The sequence below is a fragment of the Lissotriton vulgaris genome, chromosome 8, assembly GCF_964263255.1.
Source record: "Lissotriton vulgaris chromosome 8, aLisVul1.2, whole genome shotgun sequence".
In the NCBI taxonomy this organism is placed as follows: Eukaryota; Metazoa; Chordata; class Amphibia; order Caudata; family Salamandridae; genus Lissotriton; species Lissotriton vulgaris.
The window spans coordinates 170,126,131-170,144,479 of NC_141696.1; the positions used below are offsets into that span (position 1 = coordinate 170,126,131).

The window sequence follows — 18,349 nt, forward strand, 5'->3', positions numbered from 1 at the left end:
TTTAGATCATTCTCTGGACTGCTGCTGCAGGATGTGCCGGCGTTGGACTCCTTTTGGTCTGCTACGCCGGGAGAGGAGAGGACCCACCGACTTCGGTTGATTGGAGAACCCGAGTTCCGCGTTCCTTCGCTGCGTGGGACACCTCGTCCAATTTTTGGATAACCCTTGCGAAAAGGGTTACGAACTCTCCACATTTCTGTCTCACCCCTATGAGATCCGTGACTGATATTTTAGCGACCTGCTTGGTTGCTGTCCCTGCTTCCATTGAAACTTTGCGACACATTTTCAACATTTCGAGTGCCCGTCCTAATATTATTTTGGGCGATTTTCCCGCCCATAAATTTTGCCCTTTATGTTCTGCCCTTTCTGACTCTGCCCTTCCGATTCCTTCCCAGATTACTACATATAACATTACGCAGGGCGATTTGTGTTTTGTTTTCACTTGTGATCCTAAGGCAATTTCAGAATGCCTGCGTTTGAAATTACGAGCTGCCACGTCTTTTTCTGCTCATCAACGATTGCTTTGTTTACGAAGACTTTCAAATTCATGTACTTCTGTTAAAAATAATATGACATGTAAAAGTTTATTAGTTGTTCCTAGCTATTATCGTACTATGTTATTACCTAATGGCTGGCTCTTTTCCTGCGGGAATACTTCTTGGCCCTATATTCCCGCTAATATTACTGGAGGTCCGTGTGCTATCACACGATTAAGTTTATTAATGTTTTCTTCACATTCCCGTGTGGTACGAGACTCTATGACATTACAAGAAGACTGTGATTCCACCGTACACCTTTACTCTAAATCGGAGTATCTTAGTTTAGCTTTTTCTATTATTGGTGTCCCAGCATTAGCTGTTTATAATGCTAAAACCATTGGCAAGATGGCCTGCTGGATGGTTAAATCCATTAATCAGACCTCAACTGTATTATCTGACTTATTATTAGATGCCCAGGGTGAACGACGAGCGATTTTGCAAAATCGCGCTGCGATTGACTATTTGTTGTTAAAACATGGACATGACTGTTCTGACTTTGAGGGCCTCTGCTGTTTTAATTTGTCTGACCATTCTAAATCAATCCAAGCCCATATTGACAAACGCCATGATTTGACTGCAGAAGTTAGACAACATATTGATCAGGGCTGGTTCGACTGGCTCTTTAATTGGTTGCCAGACTTACATTCTTTACGACAGATTTTAGGGGGTGTTATAATTTTTATTTGTATTTTGGTAGCTATTTGCTGCTTTATCCAGTGCATTCCCTCTTTATTGCAATTTTGTAGATTTGGTAGGAAGAGTAGATCAGTTAATTTTGTTTCTTATTATTCCTCCACGGATGTTAGTTCAATATAGAACCTGGCTAATAGACTGGAGTCAAGGGTGAAATGTAATAACCGACTTTTCCGACCCTTTTTAGAAGGAGGATGATGGATAATGACTCCAGCCTATTACCCTTATAGCATAGGGATTAGGACTATAAGTAGGACCTATCCATAAGGCACAGTAGTGCATTTTCGTACCCTTTTCCTTAGATCAGGACTTATAAGCTAAAGCTAGGGGATAGATATATAAGTATTAGTGATGATCCGTCCTTTTGTAAGAGTATTAGTACATTTTCTATGGAGCCATGCATATTTTGGGCCTTGCAGGCCTTAAACGGGACAGACTCCATCTTGCCCTCTGCCTGGTAGCTGGAGAGGCTTTCTAGGTTAAATGTAATGTTTTAGTTTCAAGGTGTTGTTCACTTGGAGAGAACCGGTTCAGGCTGGCCCTTATCGAAAGACTGTATTTTTCTCCACTCCGAAAACACAACTTCAGGCCGGCCGGCTGGGAACGTGTCCTTGGTACGGGGAGGTACAAGAATTTGGTGGGCGGCAGGTTACTGGCCGTAACTTTCCATGAAGGGACAGCTTCCATATTAGCGAAAGTGTTAGGCAATGAGTCAGTCAGTCCGTAGGCGGCAGCTAGCCGTTAGCATCTATGCCATTAATTATTTCTGCGGCAGACAATCGCCAGTTTGAAGTCCGAGAAAAGATTCCGAAACCGAGACTCTCTGAGAACGAGAGAGAGAGAGAGAGACGGTAGCTAATAACGAGCAAGGTTCCAGTGACTTGGAGGGAAGCAGAGGAGGTTGAGCCTAGCGGTGCAGACGTGTACTTGTGACGGCTGAGGTGGGCCCCCGAGACGAGCCAAGACACAGAGAGAGACGAGACGAGAACCTAGATGACTGCCGAGTCCAAACTTCATATTAACCAGGTGATATCTGCCCCTTCCCTTGCGAAGCGCGCACCTTAACCTTTACCTTTTCTTTGCAGCATATATACGTATAGATATATATATATTGTGGAGTATTGTGTTTATTTCTTTTACTATAATAAATGCCCCCATTTTTGGTGAACCGACATGTGCCTTGTATTCTTGTTCAATCATAGTAATCTAGTTCTCCTAGTCGGGCGTTGTTTGCATGAACGGATGTGAATCCCGGTCAGGTAAGGAGTGACTGAATAAGTAGGGAGACAGGGAACAGTTGATGCCAAGAGCAGAAGGCACATATTATAATTCGAACACTATACTAATTTCCATTGCCGTAGTTTTACCCTGAATAGATAACTACAGATTTCATCCCTGAGGATTCATAGGAAAGTGATCGTCGTTGGTACACGGCGTTAATGAGAGCACCTAAGGTAGATAGGTGTGTAGGTCTGCCGGATTGTAGACCGTGTGTAAGTGAGAGCACCGGAGGGATACGGTGCGGAGGCCTGCCAGATTGTAGGCCGTGTGTAAGTGAGAGCACCGGAGGGATACGGTGCGGAGGCCTGCCAGATTGTAGGCCGTGTGTGAGTGAGAGCACCCAAGATTGAGGGGTGTGTAGGTCTGCTGGATTGCAGACCGGGTATAAATGAGAGCACTGGGACTGCAGGCCCACGTGTGTAGACGCGCCGGATCGCGTGTCAAGTGAATAAAGTGCGAAATGGTACATTATCAGACCTGCCCCAGGGTAGACTAGTCTGGGCTTATGTGGCCGCGAGACTAATAGGTGTGAATAGGATATTGTAGAACCAATGCTTGTTTATTGCTATTTTCCCCATCCTTAGGTACGAGATGTTATACATATGCCTATATCCATTGTAAATACGTTCTAAGGAGGGAATTGTTTACGTTCCGGCTGGATTAGAGGGGCTCCTAGGAGCGGATTCCATCTGGTCCAAAAATCTGGTCGGTACAAGTGGGATGGATGGATGGAGTTGGACGGATGGATGGAGTGATGGATGGAGTGGGGATGGATGGATGGAGTGGGGGGGATGGATGGATGGAGTGGGGGATGGATGGATGGAGTGGGGGATGGATGGATGGAGTGGGGGATGGATGGATGGAATGGGATGGATGGATGGATGGAGTGGGGGATGGATGGATGGATGGAGTGGGGGATGGATGGAGTGGGGGATGGATGGAGTGGGATGGATGGATGGAGTGGGATGGATGGATGGAGTGGGGGGATGGATGGATGGAGTGGGGGGATGGATGGATGGAGTGGGGGGATGGGGATGGATTGATGGAGTAGGATGGATGGATGGAGTGGGGTGGATGGATGGAGTGGGATGGATGGATGGATGAGTGGGATGGATGGATGGAGTGGGATGGATGGATGGATGGAGTGGGATGGATGGATGGATGGAGTGGGGGGATGGATGGATGGAGTGGGGGATGGATGGAGTGGGGGGATGGATGGATGGAGTGGGGGGATGGATGGATGGAGTGGGGGGGATGGATGAGTGGGATGGATGGATGGAGTGGGATGGATGGATGGAGTGGGATGGATGGATGGAGTGGGATGGATGGATGGAGTGGGGGGTGGCTGGAGTGGGATGGATGGAGTGGGATGGATGGATGGATGGATGGAGTGGGGGGATGGATGGATGGAGTGGGGGATGGATGGATGGAGTGGGGGGATGGATGGATGGAGTGGGGGGATGGATGGATGGAGTGGGGGATGGATGGATGGAATGGGGGATGGATGGATGGAATGGGGGATGGATGGATGGAGTGGGGGATGGATGGATGGAGTGGATGGATGGATGGATGGAGTGGATGGAGTGGATGGAGTGGATGGAGTGGATGGATGGATGGATGGATGGATGGATGGATGGATGGATGGAGTGGGATGGATGGATGGAGTGGGGGGGATGGATGGAGTGGGGGGGATGGATGGAGTGAGATGGATGGATGGAGTGGGGGGATGGATGGATGGAGTGGGGGGATGGATGGATGGAGTGGGGGGATGGATGGATGGAGTGGGGGGATGGATGGATGGAGTGGGATGGATGGATGGAGTGGGGGGATGGATGGATGGATGGAGTGGGATGGATGGAGTGGGATGGATGGATGGAGTGGGATGGACTGGGATGGATGGATGGATGGAGAGGGATGGATGGATGGATGGATGGATGGAGAGGGATGGATGGATGGATGGAGTGGGGGGGTGGATGGAGTGGGATGGATGGATGGAGTGGGATGGATGGATGGAGTGGGATGGATGGATGGATGGAGTGGGATGGATGGATGGATGGAGTGGGGGGATGGATGGAGTGGGGGATGGATGGATGGATGGAGTGGGATAGATGGAGTGGGATAGATGGATGGAGTGCGGGGATGGATGGATGGAGTGGGGGATGGATGGATGGAGTGATGGATGGATGGAGTGGGGGATGGATGGATGGAGTGGATGGATGGAGTGAGATGGATGGATGGAGTGGGGGGGATGGATGGATGGAGTGGGGGGATGGATGGAGTGGGAGGATGGATGGATGGAGTGGGGGGATGGATGGAGTGGGGGGGATGGATGGATGGAGTGGGGGGATGGATGGAGTGGGGGGATGGATGGATGGAGTGGAAACTTGCGGCGAGGGCTGTGATTTATAATGTGTTATGTTTAGGAGTAAACAGGCATACGACATAGTAGGTATGTCCATCTTTAATGAATATGTAGGGCACAAATGACGTGATAAACAGAAGAGGCGCACATTGGTGGTTGAAGAGCACAGAGAGCAGTAAAAACAATAACAAAAGATGCAGCTAAGGCTTCAAAGTTGAGAAAAGATGCAGGCACAGCTTTGGTATTGTGTGGAGGAGGACATGTAACTGGAAATGCAATGTTTATAATGTAAAAGTTTAAATCAACAGGAAACATGAGAAATTACATGGCTGCAGTGGAAATTAAAGAGAAACATGCAGACAAAGGTTTTATGGCGGAGGACACAAATGAACCAGGTCGGGAAAGGAAATATTTATGATGTAAAACTATATTAACAGCAAACCTGCGAAACCACGTGGGGAAGGAGGATATTTAATAAACAGAGAGGTAGGTGAAAACATAAAAGAAACAGGCAGGCAAATCTTTCTGATTTTATAGAGGTTAAAACGCACGGGGGAAGCTTTCATTTGTAATTTAAAAGGTTAATGTAGCAGGAGTTTAGAAGTGTAGATAGTTTAAAAGATTAAATAAACAGGAGTAAGCAGGCAATGAAACATAACAAGTGAGACGGAAAGCCAGAGGCCAGCATCAAACGGACAATACAGAGGGTCTGTTGCTTGTGTGCTCAGCCGTGACCTGCGCCAAAGAGCTGAGAGCGTTGGGAGAAGGGGGGTGTAGTGCATGCGCTTGGAAGAGCAGCAGCAGGGAGGGGGTGGCAAATGGTTCTTTGCTTTGGGCGCTCTGTAGTGGGGGAGGGGGATGGGGCACGGAGAGAAGGTGGCAGGAAAAACAGGGACAGGGTAGAAGAAACAGTAAAGGGATGGGATAAGTTAAACAAGGGAAAAATGAGAGAGCACCTTCATGGTTGTGTGTGACAGACACCTCCTTTATGCTGCAGTAATATCGGGGAATTCAGAAGTAAAAACCGACCAAGTGAAAATAAAACAGCCGAAATGCCGACCCCACAGTCTTGTCAGCCCATTGGCAGGGCGCCTGATTGGCGTAGATCCGACCCTGGATAAAGAGGGGGATTAAAGGGAGCGAGGCTCGGAGAGTAGGTGTGCACCAGCAGAGATGAGGGTGGGTCCCGCATACAGAAACTGTCACTGCTTGCAACTTTCACATCAGGACATGTCTTAACAGTTGGCCTGACTGACACGATGAGCATTCTTGTTAAAATATGTTAAACAAATTACCGAAACCAGTGTGGCTTTATTTTGCGCTGCAGATGTATCCGCATCACGTGTTTAAGTAACTTCAGATAATTGCTAATGTTATCGGGTCAAGTGAAAGGGATGGTTTCCACATAATAATACAACGAACTAATTAATGGAAACAGCAGACAAAAGGATCCTTTACATTCAGACCCAGCCCTTTTAAAGGTGGCAAACATTGCCCAGAGCTGCCGACGTTGGAATTGAAGAATATCATTTCGGCGTCAGCTCAACATCCAGAGATTCTGGACAAATCAGTTAATCTTCCCGTGCCTAAAATAATATTGAATGTGTCCATGTGTAATGTAGCTGGACCTCGTGTAAAGCGCTATAACAACTTTGGTTGCTTGTTATGTCAGTGTTGTAACTTGTGCCCTGCAGTTTACACAAGTACCCCCTTTAACAATCTCATTAGCCCACCAATGTTTCTCACAAAGAATACACGTCTCTGACCCACACTCTTCGCATTGCTGTGGGGAGGGGGGAGTAGAAATGCAAGACACGGCCTCGCGGCCGTGAAAGTGAAGCCGGCCGTGGGCAGTGAGTAATTAGGGGAGGAGAAATGCCCGAGGCAAAGCGGCCGGGAAAGGAAAGCAATTAGGGGGAGGAGAATTGAGGCCAGCGCGCACTGTGCACGCTGGGGAAGCCTGTGGGAGGGAGGCTGATTGCTTTGATGTGGGGAAATGCGAGTGCTTGTCTTCACGTGAACTGTTGAAAATCCGGCCCTTGGTTTGAGAACCTATTTTGCCCACTAAAATTCGATCCTATCCATTCCTGCGGAATGGTATAGGCTCGACCTAAAAATTATTTTACCACGCTCCCTTCCAAGATGGGCGTTCTATTTTATTACTTTCTTCAAGGTTTTGCGCATTGTGTACTCTTTTTTTGTTTCTTTGGTGTGAAATTCACCAATGACGAGGTGGGAAACTGGAGAGGGGTGTTCCTGAGCTTCGAGAGAATTCGGCGAGGAATTGAAGGGGCTGAGCAACAATACAGGTGAGAAAACACCGGAGGAGGTTCGTTTTGATAGGCGGCGGCCGCCGAGGTTGTGGGCAAGCTTGAGAGGTAAGAGACAGTGCAAGAAGGGCTGTAAAATAGCGTTGAAGAAAACAAGTCCTAACAAGCGATCAACATTTTTCACTAAGCCCCGTCCTTTGCAGACTGGGGAGTGTGTTTTTCTTTCTCCCCTCTTCTCCATTGTCTAGAATGTAAAACAACGGGCGTGTTTTTGACTTGTTGTTTACATCCCAGCCAATGGAGAGAGGAGAGAAAGAAACGAAAAAACACACCCCTCAATCCGAAAAAGACGGGGCTTAGCTGGAAAAAATTACGTCCCTAAAACTTCTTCTCCGATGGCTGGCCGCCGTTTAGGAAGCCAGCCAACGGAGAAGAGGTGTGGGGTATACCCTCGCTACTAAGAAACATAAAATCTCGCAGGCGAGACAGCGCATGCGCAGCCTACGCTAGCCGAGACCTAAAAACTGTAGCAGGTCCATAGCAAGACTGACACATACATTTTCTTTTTTCTTGAAAGAGACAAACATGTAATCCACATTCAATTAAATTAGAGAGGATAAAAATGGATGAGAAAAGAGCATCTTAGGAAGGTTAAAACGCACAACTAACTGATGCAAAAATGCACTGTGGGCTGTGAATACCAAGAAGCACATAGTTATAGAATGTCAGTGCTCAACAGTTAAGAATTCAGATGGAGCCAGTGGTAAATTATGTTTGGAAATTGTTTCAATCTGAGGCCAATAAGAGACACAGGACACAGGCGGCCTAGGTGGCGATTAATGAAGAAGTGCTGCACACACAGAAGGATATGTGGAAGCTGGCTGAATCACAAACGAGTGACATAAACAAGCTGCAGAAAACGGTAGCAAAAATCAACACGACCAGAAGCCTGATTATACATATTATGTCATGAGAACTTGTGCAGCCCAAACTGGATTTATCCAGTTAACCAGTTAAAAGAAAACCAAAATCAGAGAAGCCCCTAAAATTCCAGCTCTGGCAGTAGTAAAGTGTACTAAATACTGTGATCCACCTAGTGAACTAAATCATTATTCCTACTTCTCAAAGCCATGGTAACACCCAAAGCAGCCTGTGATCCAGTGAAGATTACACACTGAAGACTTAACTCAGAAAAATAGTTGATCATGTATGTAGGAAGCAGGCTCTTTATGTGATAAACCAATATTGGTTATATTGTGTAAAGAGTCTAGAGATTCCCCCAGAAGTGTACAGGGCTTAATGTAAACCCAAAGTGCTCCATTTGAAGAACTGCGTCCGACGGTGGTGAGAAGCACGGTGCTCAGCAGACTGGACTACTGCAACTCCCTATACTTGGGGGCTCCACAATATATCATCAGGGGGTTGCAGAGAGTCCAGTCGGCAGCAGCAAAAATGGCATTAAATAGGCAGCGCAGCGCCTCATCTACACAAGCTTTGAGGGAACTTCACTGGCTGCCTATTAAGGAGAGGGTCCAATTTAAGGCACTATGCCTAGTCCACAGAGCGGTACAGGACACAGGTCCCATCCCTTTGCAAGAAAAATTCTCCTGGTACCATCCCACAAGACAACTTCCTTCCTCAAGTGCCAGGCTGCTCGTTACTCCCTGATTTAAGCGATCTAGGATGGGAGGAAGGTCATTTAGTGTGACCGCCACTCTCCTGTGGAACAAGCTTCCTCAGAATATTAGGCAAATGGATTCTTTACTCGAGTTGAGGAAGCACATTAAAACATGGCACTTCCCTAGGGTTTGATCCTCTCCCTTTCTCTTTAGATGCTTGAAACTAGTTGCTGACTGGTCTAACCCCTTTTTGATCAAAGCGCCAGGATACAAGTAGGGTGACAATCTGCGCTATATAAGAATATATTCCATTCCATTCCATTTGTGGTTGTGTGGTCAAGCAGCCTTAGGCCTAACACAGAGGAGTAAGACATTTGTTATACACACAGTGACCAATAAATAACATACGACTCAAAAGGAGATCCACATCAATTATATGAAAATAAGGTTCTTTCTAGATTTATTTTAAAAACAAAATGTACGTTCAAAGGTAAATACATTTTTCAATAAAAATTCTTTTCACTTTAAAAAGTGGACCCATGTTGCAATTTTTTAGTTCTGCAATGTTAACCTACAGAAGGAAAACAAGAAAGCAGTTTTGCAGGAAAGTACACAATTTACAAATCCAGTCTTTGGGGTTTCAGGCAACACCAGTCAAGGTTCAAATTAGTACCAAGAGTGCACCATCAGTGGCACAGGGGCAGCCGGGTGCAGAGGGCAAATTCGGGGTTGGGCACCCAATGTTAACCAATGGAGACTGGGGGTGATCGAAGTTGGGCAGTTCACATGTAAGTAAAGCAGTGTCAGGGGTCAACATCCAGAAGTTAAGGTATGCACGGGGGGCCACAAGGCAGGACCAGGGACAGCCGGGTGCAGAGTGCCACCACAGTGTGCAATGCAAATCAATGGGTGAGATTGGTTTAGGACAAAGGCTGCAGGCTCAGGCCAGGAGGCTGAACAAAGGAAACCCACAGCTGCCCAGGTACGTTCTGATGCTAGGGGATGTAGGGATACCATTGGTCAAGCTCCCCAAGGCCCGGGAGCTTCGGTGCAGGGTTCTCCTTTTCTGTCGGGAACAGCTTACTGGGCAGGTCCCAGTCTGGGGGAATCTTCGGATTGAGGCTGCAGGCATCGATGTAGGGTCAGCCCAAGGCTTAGAATCACTAGGGAACCTTTGTAAGACAAGTGGGCCACTTGGACTCGAGCAGTGTGCGTTGGGTGCAGATGTGGACCTTGAGGCAGTTTTGCAGTTCCTCAGAGCAGAGCTCTTCAGTTCTAAAGTTGGTTTCCTCTTGGACAGGACCGCTGTCCATGGGGAGTTTCTTGATCTTTATAGAAGGCAGGCAGGCCTCCAAGGGTTTTGGAAGTTGCAGTGCCTGCAGGATGAGTCGTCCTCTGTAGCAAAAGCGAAAGACAGCATATAGGCCATCATGGCTGGCACCATGTCAGTTACTGTTTCTTCTTCTTCCTTGCAGTTACGCTCTTCGGTGTCAGTGCTAAATAGGTCGTCAGTAATCTTACTTCAGGGTCTGGGCTGCCACCTAAATACTAGATTTCGGAGAGTTACAGGTAGGGATCAATGGGTCCCTTACCTGGGGTTTCTACCAGTGGCGGCTGGTGACATTTCAAAGTGGTGGGGCGTAAATGTTTAGGATGAGTCCCCTGTGCCGCGCAAGTGTAGAAAATGTGCCCGATTGTCATAAGGGCGAGTTGCCCCCACCCCGGGCATTATTTTTTTTAAAAGAGTGGGCAAATGGTGCCTTTTCAAGCAAGTTTGATAAAGCAAGAAGGTTAATAAAGGAATTATAGTTAGGCCATCATTAGGACACAAGAGAAAATAAGCCTGTAACACGGTTGTCCACGGTCGTATCATAAGGTAGAATACAAAAAAACATTTAAATAAGTATTACAGAAATATATCAGGACAGCTATTACTTTATGACTGTTAAAACCATGATCCTGATGTCCAACCATCAGCTCACTGAGCCATCATTTCAGTCACCACACTAACTGTATATTGTTTTGTCTATACTTTAGGCAAGAATGTAATTGGATGCAGCACAAGTCAAAATTCTGAAGCAAAATAGTACAACATTAACAAAAGTAAAAATGATGAATGGTGTGTTGATAAGGCATGCAGATGCAGAAGGAAAGTTTTGCTTCATGAGCAATCTTTCAGCTTCTCTTATGCGCTTTTTAAAACATTGGCTTTCTAAATGTTCATTCATTTAATTTAATAAAAGTAGAAATGCTTAACACTAGGAAATCCACAAAGGGAAGGGAGGCTGATGGGTCTGCTCCTATACCAGCTATGAGCAGGGATAAAGGAGACATTCACCCACGAATATGAGTATGAGCAAGAGAAACGCAGTAGATACTAATTCTGTGTTTCAACCTTACAAATGATTGATGCTGCAATCTTTCTATTTCAGGGCTGTCAGCATATTTAGAGCAAAGTTTCATCGCACATTAATTAATACAATCACATCCTGGAAAGATTAAGCTACTTTTTGTAAATAAATTTAGTAACACTGTTAAACTCAGAAATCAACATGAAATGATGTGTGTTTTTTTCTAAACCGGTCCCCTTTTCTTACCAATAATGACACTGGTGACCACAAAACAAAGCACAAAACGATCGTTTCTCGAACATATAAAGCTTGCTGCTTCTTGCTTGGCTGCTGATTGTTCACTCCCACGTAGGAAGCTTTTGATTCGAAAGATTCAAAGACTCTTTCACCCTGCCTGGCCTCCTAAACGTGATCAGTGACAGTGTGCACTAGTAAAGGATTGTGGCCACTAATTACAAGGAACTGAGGAGAAATGGACTTGTTTCATGTTGTATCTGCAACGCGCGTCAGGCTCTGAATAATTGCCAGAATCACCTTTGTTAGTTAAAGCACTGCAGTCCCCATCATTAATCAAAGAGACCAGGCCATTATAGCACTAAATTATCAGTCAGTCAGTGATCATCACATGTGTGTACAATAATACGAGGGCCGGTCAGAGGGCACGGGTCACAGCTGGGGCCCCCACCCGACTCTTACTTGTTTTGATGTTTTCCAAGCCAACGATTACGAACAACAACAGATTATTAGCCACGACCACGAGCAGTAGACTGAAGCAGCAGGCACAAAGAAAGTGAAACGCGAGCACTGCAGTGCACCAGGGCACATTACCTGACTGCAAACCTCCCTGTCCAGAGAACATTACTAGGAATTGTGGTGGCCGAAATGTGCAACCCAAGACCTGTTTACAGCAATACCTTTAATGGCCTGGTGTCTGACAAGAACTGATCGCCGGCTGCACAGCACAATGGATGGTCTTTCTGTAGGGTCCACTGTGAGGCCGCATGTCCATTTCTGGCAGCTAACAAAGGCCATTTGTGCGTTCTTAGCTGTGTGTTCCAGGCAGGTTGAAAGTGCTCTGCAGGAGAACAGGTAAGTGTGTGGGGGTGTTTGTCGATTGAGCAGCAGGCATTGTAATGTAGGGATCGCGAGCAGGAAAGGACAATGTGACAGATCGTTTGTGGTCGGGCAGTTTAGGGGAGCAGATGAGGTGAAGTGCATGTGGGGGAGGTCGGAGATGCAGTGAGTGGGGAACAGGAAAAGCAATATGCGTATGCTAGAACGGCAGAAGCCTGATTTCGGATGGCCTGGAATGCGGGAGATGACCAGGGAAGAGGACCTTTATGGGAACTCGCGCAGCCCAGACTGTAACTTCAGCCAGAGCCGCTGCTCTCAACCTAGCCCGTGGTGGGAAGCAGGAGCAGCCAAGGCGGCCCTGGGAATCTACCGCCTGCAGCAACGCTGAGAGTGTGGCATCCATCCTGCCAGCTCGGGACACTACCATCAGTGCAGGGACTCTAGTGCCAGCAGCCTGCACTGATTTTCTGTTTAGCCAGAGTTTTCCGTTTTTCAGCAGTCAATCATGCAATATTATCGAAGTCTCAGCAGTCATCATAGGTTCCTAATAAAACCAGGCCTGATCTTGTCTCTCTGTGTCCGATCCATAATTGGAGTTTAATAACATCATGAGCCGAGCGATGCGTGAAGCGCAGCAGGAGTGCGCTGCGCAGCGCACCGGCTTGAGTGTAAAATGTAAAGGCCGCTGATCGGCAGCCGGGCAGCAGAAATAAAAGATTTGATATCAGTGACTGTTGCAGAAATTAATTTTATAAATTTTCTTTAAGTCTGAGACGGCTGCTTTCACCACTGTTCACGAGCAAGCACACACAGCGGCAGTCACAAAAAACAACACAACATACATGCATGTGAGTTCAGTTACAGTCGCACTCGCACACATAGGCACACGCACATGGGTTCAAGCAGTCACCAACATTACTACATACACATACTAGGTCAGTCATGCAATCATTATCACACACCGCATATGCAAAGACTAGTAGAGACACACACGACACACCACGCACACTGACGCACTTCTGTACTGGATTGTTGTACTGTAAAAAAACGTACTTTTTATGAGGTGACGTGACACTCGACAGACTCGACTCGCTGACTGTATGGAGACTGCAGCTGGCACGCACGAGGGTACATGACAGAGTAGTATACTACACACTCTCCTCGTGACTCTCTTACTCCTCGTCATGTGCTGTTGAGGCACGCCAGGCGCGGTGACGTGCTTACAGCAGCATGGGAAAATGGCCAATCACCACTTCATGGCTTGACATAAGCCACATGTGATTGGCCATTACAGTGCAGCACTTAGGAAACATCCACCACCCACGCGCGGCACCACAGTGTTGAAGTCTCCACGGTGTCTCAGCCAATCCTGGCGCAGCATTACCAGTGCCAATGCGCCAGGATTGGCTAAAGAGCACGGTCAATACTGCCCATTTTGAGACCCGGGGGAGCCGGGTCCCTGCCTGTTTGCGTGCTGTGGGGGAGGAGGAGGAGGGAAGGTACTACTGGGTGTGCACATGCGTGGGCCAGTCAAAAAAATGGCTAGCCCAAAATGCGCACACACTCACAGACAGTGCCTGCTGCGCTGCCTATGGCTGCGCTGTCACTCATTGCCGAAGCCCCGCCCCCACTGCCTTCCGCGATTCCGATTCTGTCAGGCTTGTCCCGCTGGCTCTCTCTGTCGCAAACTGCCGAGTGCGCTTAGTGATTTGAAGCAGATAATTTATTTTTGAAGCCTAGTAGTAATTAGTATTTACTTCCTGCAGCGTGCGGTCGTCCATGGCTAGTGGGGCAACGCCCCAACGCCCCTAATGGACGCACCGCCACTGGTTTCTACACTCTCTATTATGCCACCCTCCTGTAGGAGGGGATAGTGCTAGCCCTGATTGGATAAGAACCACCCTCTTCAACATGGTGAGCACTGAAAAATGTTCTTCACTTCACCTCCAGGACCAGAGGGGTGGAGTTGGCGAATAGGGGCACACCTTCTATTCTCACTTAGTTTTCCTGACAGTTCTCCCGCAAAAAAAGTGGGGTTTTGAACCAGGGGTCTGCCATTTGCTGCTAGCTACTTACAAAGGCGGCATGGCCTTTGAAGCTTCCCTCTCGAGCACTGTGCCTGACTGGGGCAGGAGGTGTGACACCTCCGTCCAGGATGGGCTTTGTTTCTGGCCTCAGAGAGCAAGGGCTCTCATTGCTTGGGTCCATTAATATGTCTGAACATGGCAGGCAGCCCAAAGCCAGTCAGAGCCCACACCAGGGTTGGTAGGTTTACAGGGGACACCTCTGAGGTGCCCTCTAGATATATGTCCTAATAAATCCAACACTTTCATCAGTGTGGGTTTATTAAGAGGAGTTTTGGTACCAGCCACTCCTGGGTTCAGTGAAGCCATCATGATGCTGGGTAACTGGAATTAAATAGACAAATATTGTAGGGGCATATCAGCTCAGCAGATTGTCCACAACTGAGATATAGAACACCCTGCCTTAAAGCTTGTAAGGTCTGCTAGAGGGATGACTTACGAATACCCTAGTCAGTACTGCTTGACATGGCACATAGGCAGTGTGCCATGTCGACTTTGTAGTTTTTCTCTGCACCAAGGCATGAAGGCTACAGTGGTAGTTTGCTTGGCCTTGGTGAGGGGTCCCTAATAGACCCTCTTCAGTCCCAATGCTCTATGTACCAGGAGTAACATTTACTAGGGACTTACAAGGGGTCTGAGGTTGTGCCACAGTGGTACAGTTTTAGTGAAAGAACTCTGGTACTAGGAACCTGGTTAACAGGGAGCCAGTACTCTACAGTCAAAGTTGCATCAAAAGCCAGGCAAAAAGTGTGTGTGTGTGGGGTGGGGGGGGGGGGGGGTACTACAACAGAAATCCACTTTCCTACATGATATGCATCAGGAATGGGGGAATTTTTCGTTCCTTGGGCACCATTATGAAATAATTGTGAGTGTAAAAATTATCAAACCGAGGAGTTGTGGGTATCACGAAGATAGGCCACCAACAAAAGATAACCACCCATTAACTTGCAAGTTTGGAGGCATTCTCAAACATTAGCAAGTAGTTGCCTACCCAGAATGTAGTGGTAGTTTAAACCTATAAAAAGTATAAACTTATCGATATCTAGAATGAGAAAAAAGAAACATGGCCAAAATTGATGTAGACGGAAGGAGTTTATCTACAGAGTAAAAGCTGAAGAGTGGAAATTCATCTACATTTACCCATGCAGAAATGTCCACTTGCTACATTTCCCATTTGGAAAGAAGAACAAACAAATGCCGGAAAACTCCGACTGCTGCAGTATTTTTTCTGACTTACTCAAAAACTCTTTTCTGGACACTAAATGCCAGCAAATGATTCACATATTAAATGCCAGTAACAAGGGACATGGCATTTATATGAAAGCCAACTTTACTGCAAAGCCACTGTGGATTTTTCGCTTGCGTCGGAATATGAATATGTATATGTATGTATGTAAAGTACATTACAGGAATAACCTGTAAAATTAATTCTCACATATACCAAGCAGGAAAAACAACTCAGAGGTATAATCAAACAAAATTAGCCTATAGTACAGGATACGGTGATAGGCCACCTGCTACCTAAAACACCCTCCATCTCCTACAGAAAACTGCTTCCATGGGTAATACATTAGTAGAAATCAGCCCAGAGGATACACAAACATGTTCCTGGTTAGTTGCAAGAAAAGTATTTTTTTTAAATGCGCCACATGTAAGGGTTGCAAATATGGTATAAATATAAACTACTTACCAAACAGCATTTAGTGATAAAATGCAGGCCATTAGAAAACATCTTACGTGTTAAAAACAGATTAATGGGTCTACATACTGGAGTGCAGTTGTGGCCTCCAGTATGTAGGTAGTACTAAACTACAGGCACATAAAAGAATCCTGCAACGTACCAGGGCCATAGTTAACATGGATCCCAGTTACCTAGTGGCAAGGCATTTTAGAGAAATACATATTAGTGATTTAAGATATTTTAAATATTTTTTCATCGATGCTGTCTTTGCACACAAGAGGTGCACCTTATCGCGGTGGTTTTAAACCTAATGAGGTGCCCTATTTTAAGGTCAGAACTTTAGGCTTGCATTTTAGTTGAGTTGCGACAAAAAAAACTCTGATTTGTGAAGAACGTTTTTATACCGCCACTGGAGGATTTTTTATCTGTTTAGGAGCACATAGCTGCATTATCAAAATATCCCTGAGGCAGAAGCAACTCTGCCAAAATATTTACCACTTTCTTCATAAATCAAAGGTTTATCTATTACGACACAACTCCAAATCAGACTTTTAATGTCTGATTTAATGTCTAGTAGGTCATAATAAAAGGTTCAAATGTTGTGAATATTGACCCAAGAACAGGTCCCATTCCTGTATTGAATATGGCACAAAACCTTTCCACAAAAGCTGCACAGGGGATTGTGGCATGAAGGTTATCATAGGGAGTTTTTTCACCTGAATAAGGCTGAAGCATGTATTCATCTTCACTCCAGCCACATACGACTGCTCAACAGATTTAATACAGGGATAACAACACTAAACAAAACCCAGATGCCAAGGTAAATATTCATGTTACACAGAACACAACTGTATCCGAGCAAAGGAGAACAAGAACATGTAAACAATAAAGAAAGGTTAGGTTCCTCTTGCGATTTCAGTGGAAATGAGCAAACATTAGTTAAGTAACAAGCACTGTACAACCTCTCTGTCACGCTAGTGTACTGTGGTTTACTGGTGTAGAAACAGGAGAACTAAAGAGACGTTGTCAAGAGTTAAAGGGCTGTTTTAAATTTCAGACTGTGATCAGGTTCAGGCTGTAGAGGAGGAGGGAGAGGATTCCATAGTGACCGAGTAAGACAAAGCCTTCTCTCGCCCATTCTTTCAGGCCAGTAACTCTGTACTTCTAGAAGGTGTTAAAGGTTGGAGTTCAGCACCCACCTGGTAGGATCAAGCTGCAGTGTGCAGCTAAAGACAAGACTTTAAGGTGTGCACTGGTGGACACAGATAGGCACTGCAAAGGCTTTAAAGAGGAACACGTATGCTTGTATCCTATTGCAGCAGACACTTGCATTCTGGATGAGGTTACATTTAACCGCATTGGGAAAACAGTGTTTATTGGGTAAAACAAGAGTTCATAGTCAGCAGTAGAGTGCTACATACCATGGCTTTTATAGCTGCTGTCCTGACACGGGGGTCCTGATCTGCAAAGTAATCCCCTATTATCTTTTGCACGTCCTTGGCAGCCAGACCTTCGGGTTCCTTAGTAACACTTTTGTCCACGAAACCCAGACAGCCAATTATTTGAAGGCATTTGTTCCTGACCCCATGGGATGTATCCGTTAAGTACTGTAAAAACACGAGGTAGATAGTACACAGAGAGGTTTAAACAATCCACAACTTAACCCAGCAACATGTGCCACAAATTCATAAATATAAAACATGCAAGGAAAACTACAACAAGATCTCTGAGCTTTTCCCTTGTTCTATGGAAAATGTGGAGCATGGCAAACAAATGGTTTCCTTTTTGATGAAATGAAAATAAATCTTCCTACTTTTCATTGGTAAGCAGAAAGATACATACAAATCCCAGTAAATCACTTAGTAAAACAAGCAGCTTTCATATTTCAATCTTCAAGTAACAGAATCAAAAGCTAAAATAACTCAAAAGTAAGTTAAATCTTACAGTGGGGACCTCGGATTAAAAATATTACATTGAGGTATCCCACAAGCATTTTTAACTCACTCCCCACATACAAACACTCACCAACACGGTTTATTATAAAAAGATCTCTGCCAAAGATCCTTCTTGTAAGGCCCGTAGGTAATGCAGCACCAACCCAACGAGGAGCAGAGCCCGATGATGAAGCATAACACCCTCAGGGGTGTGTGAGGGCACCAATTCCTATTAAGGATATCCCAACCCGGCCCCCTTAACCCTTCCCAACCTGCGACTACATTCCATAAGAACAACTACCCTAAAGGACTAAGATCAAAAAGCCAGAGTATAAACTCTAAAGGAAAGCAAAACATGGCTGTGCTGGCACAATGCCTAATGGGAAAAAAACTCCAAAAAGAAAACAAGGCAGAAAGTCTACATATGCGCTGAAATTGAGGACTCTGCTTAAAGTATTAGA

At 46.0% G+C, this 18,349-nt stretch overlaps 1 protein-coding gene across 1 annotated transcript in view; it reads right to left on the reverse strand.

Moving 5' to 3' along the window:
- Window positions 1-18,349, reverse strand: part of INTS4 (integrator complex subunit 4) — a 358,899-nt gene that overhangs the window by 255,491 nt on the left and 85,059 nt on the right. Inside the window, exon 5 of the mRNA XM_086933901.1 lies at window positions 17,376-17,561. Within this exon, the coding sequence (XP_086790027.1) occupies window positions 17,376-17,561 (186 nt within the window). The remainder of the gene's footprint in view (window positions 1-17,375; window positions 17,562-18,349) is intronic.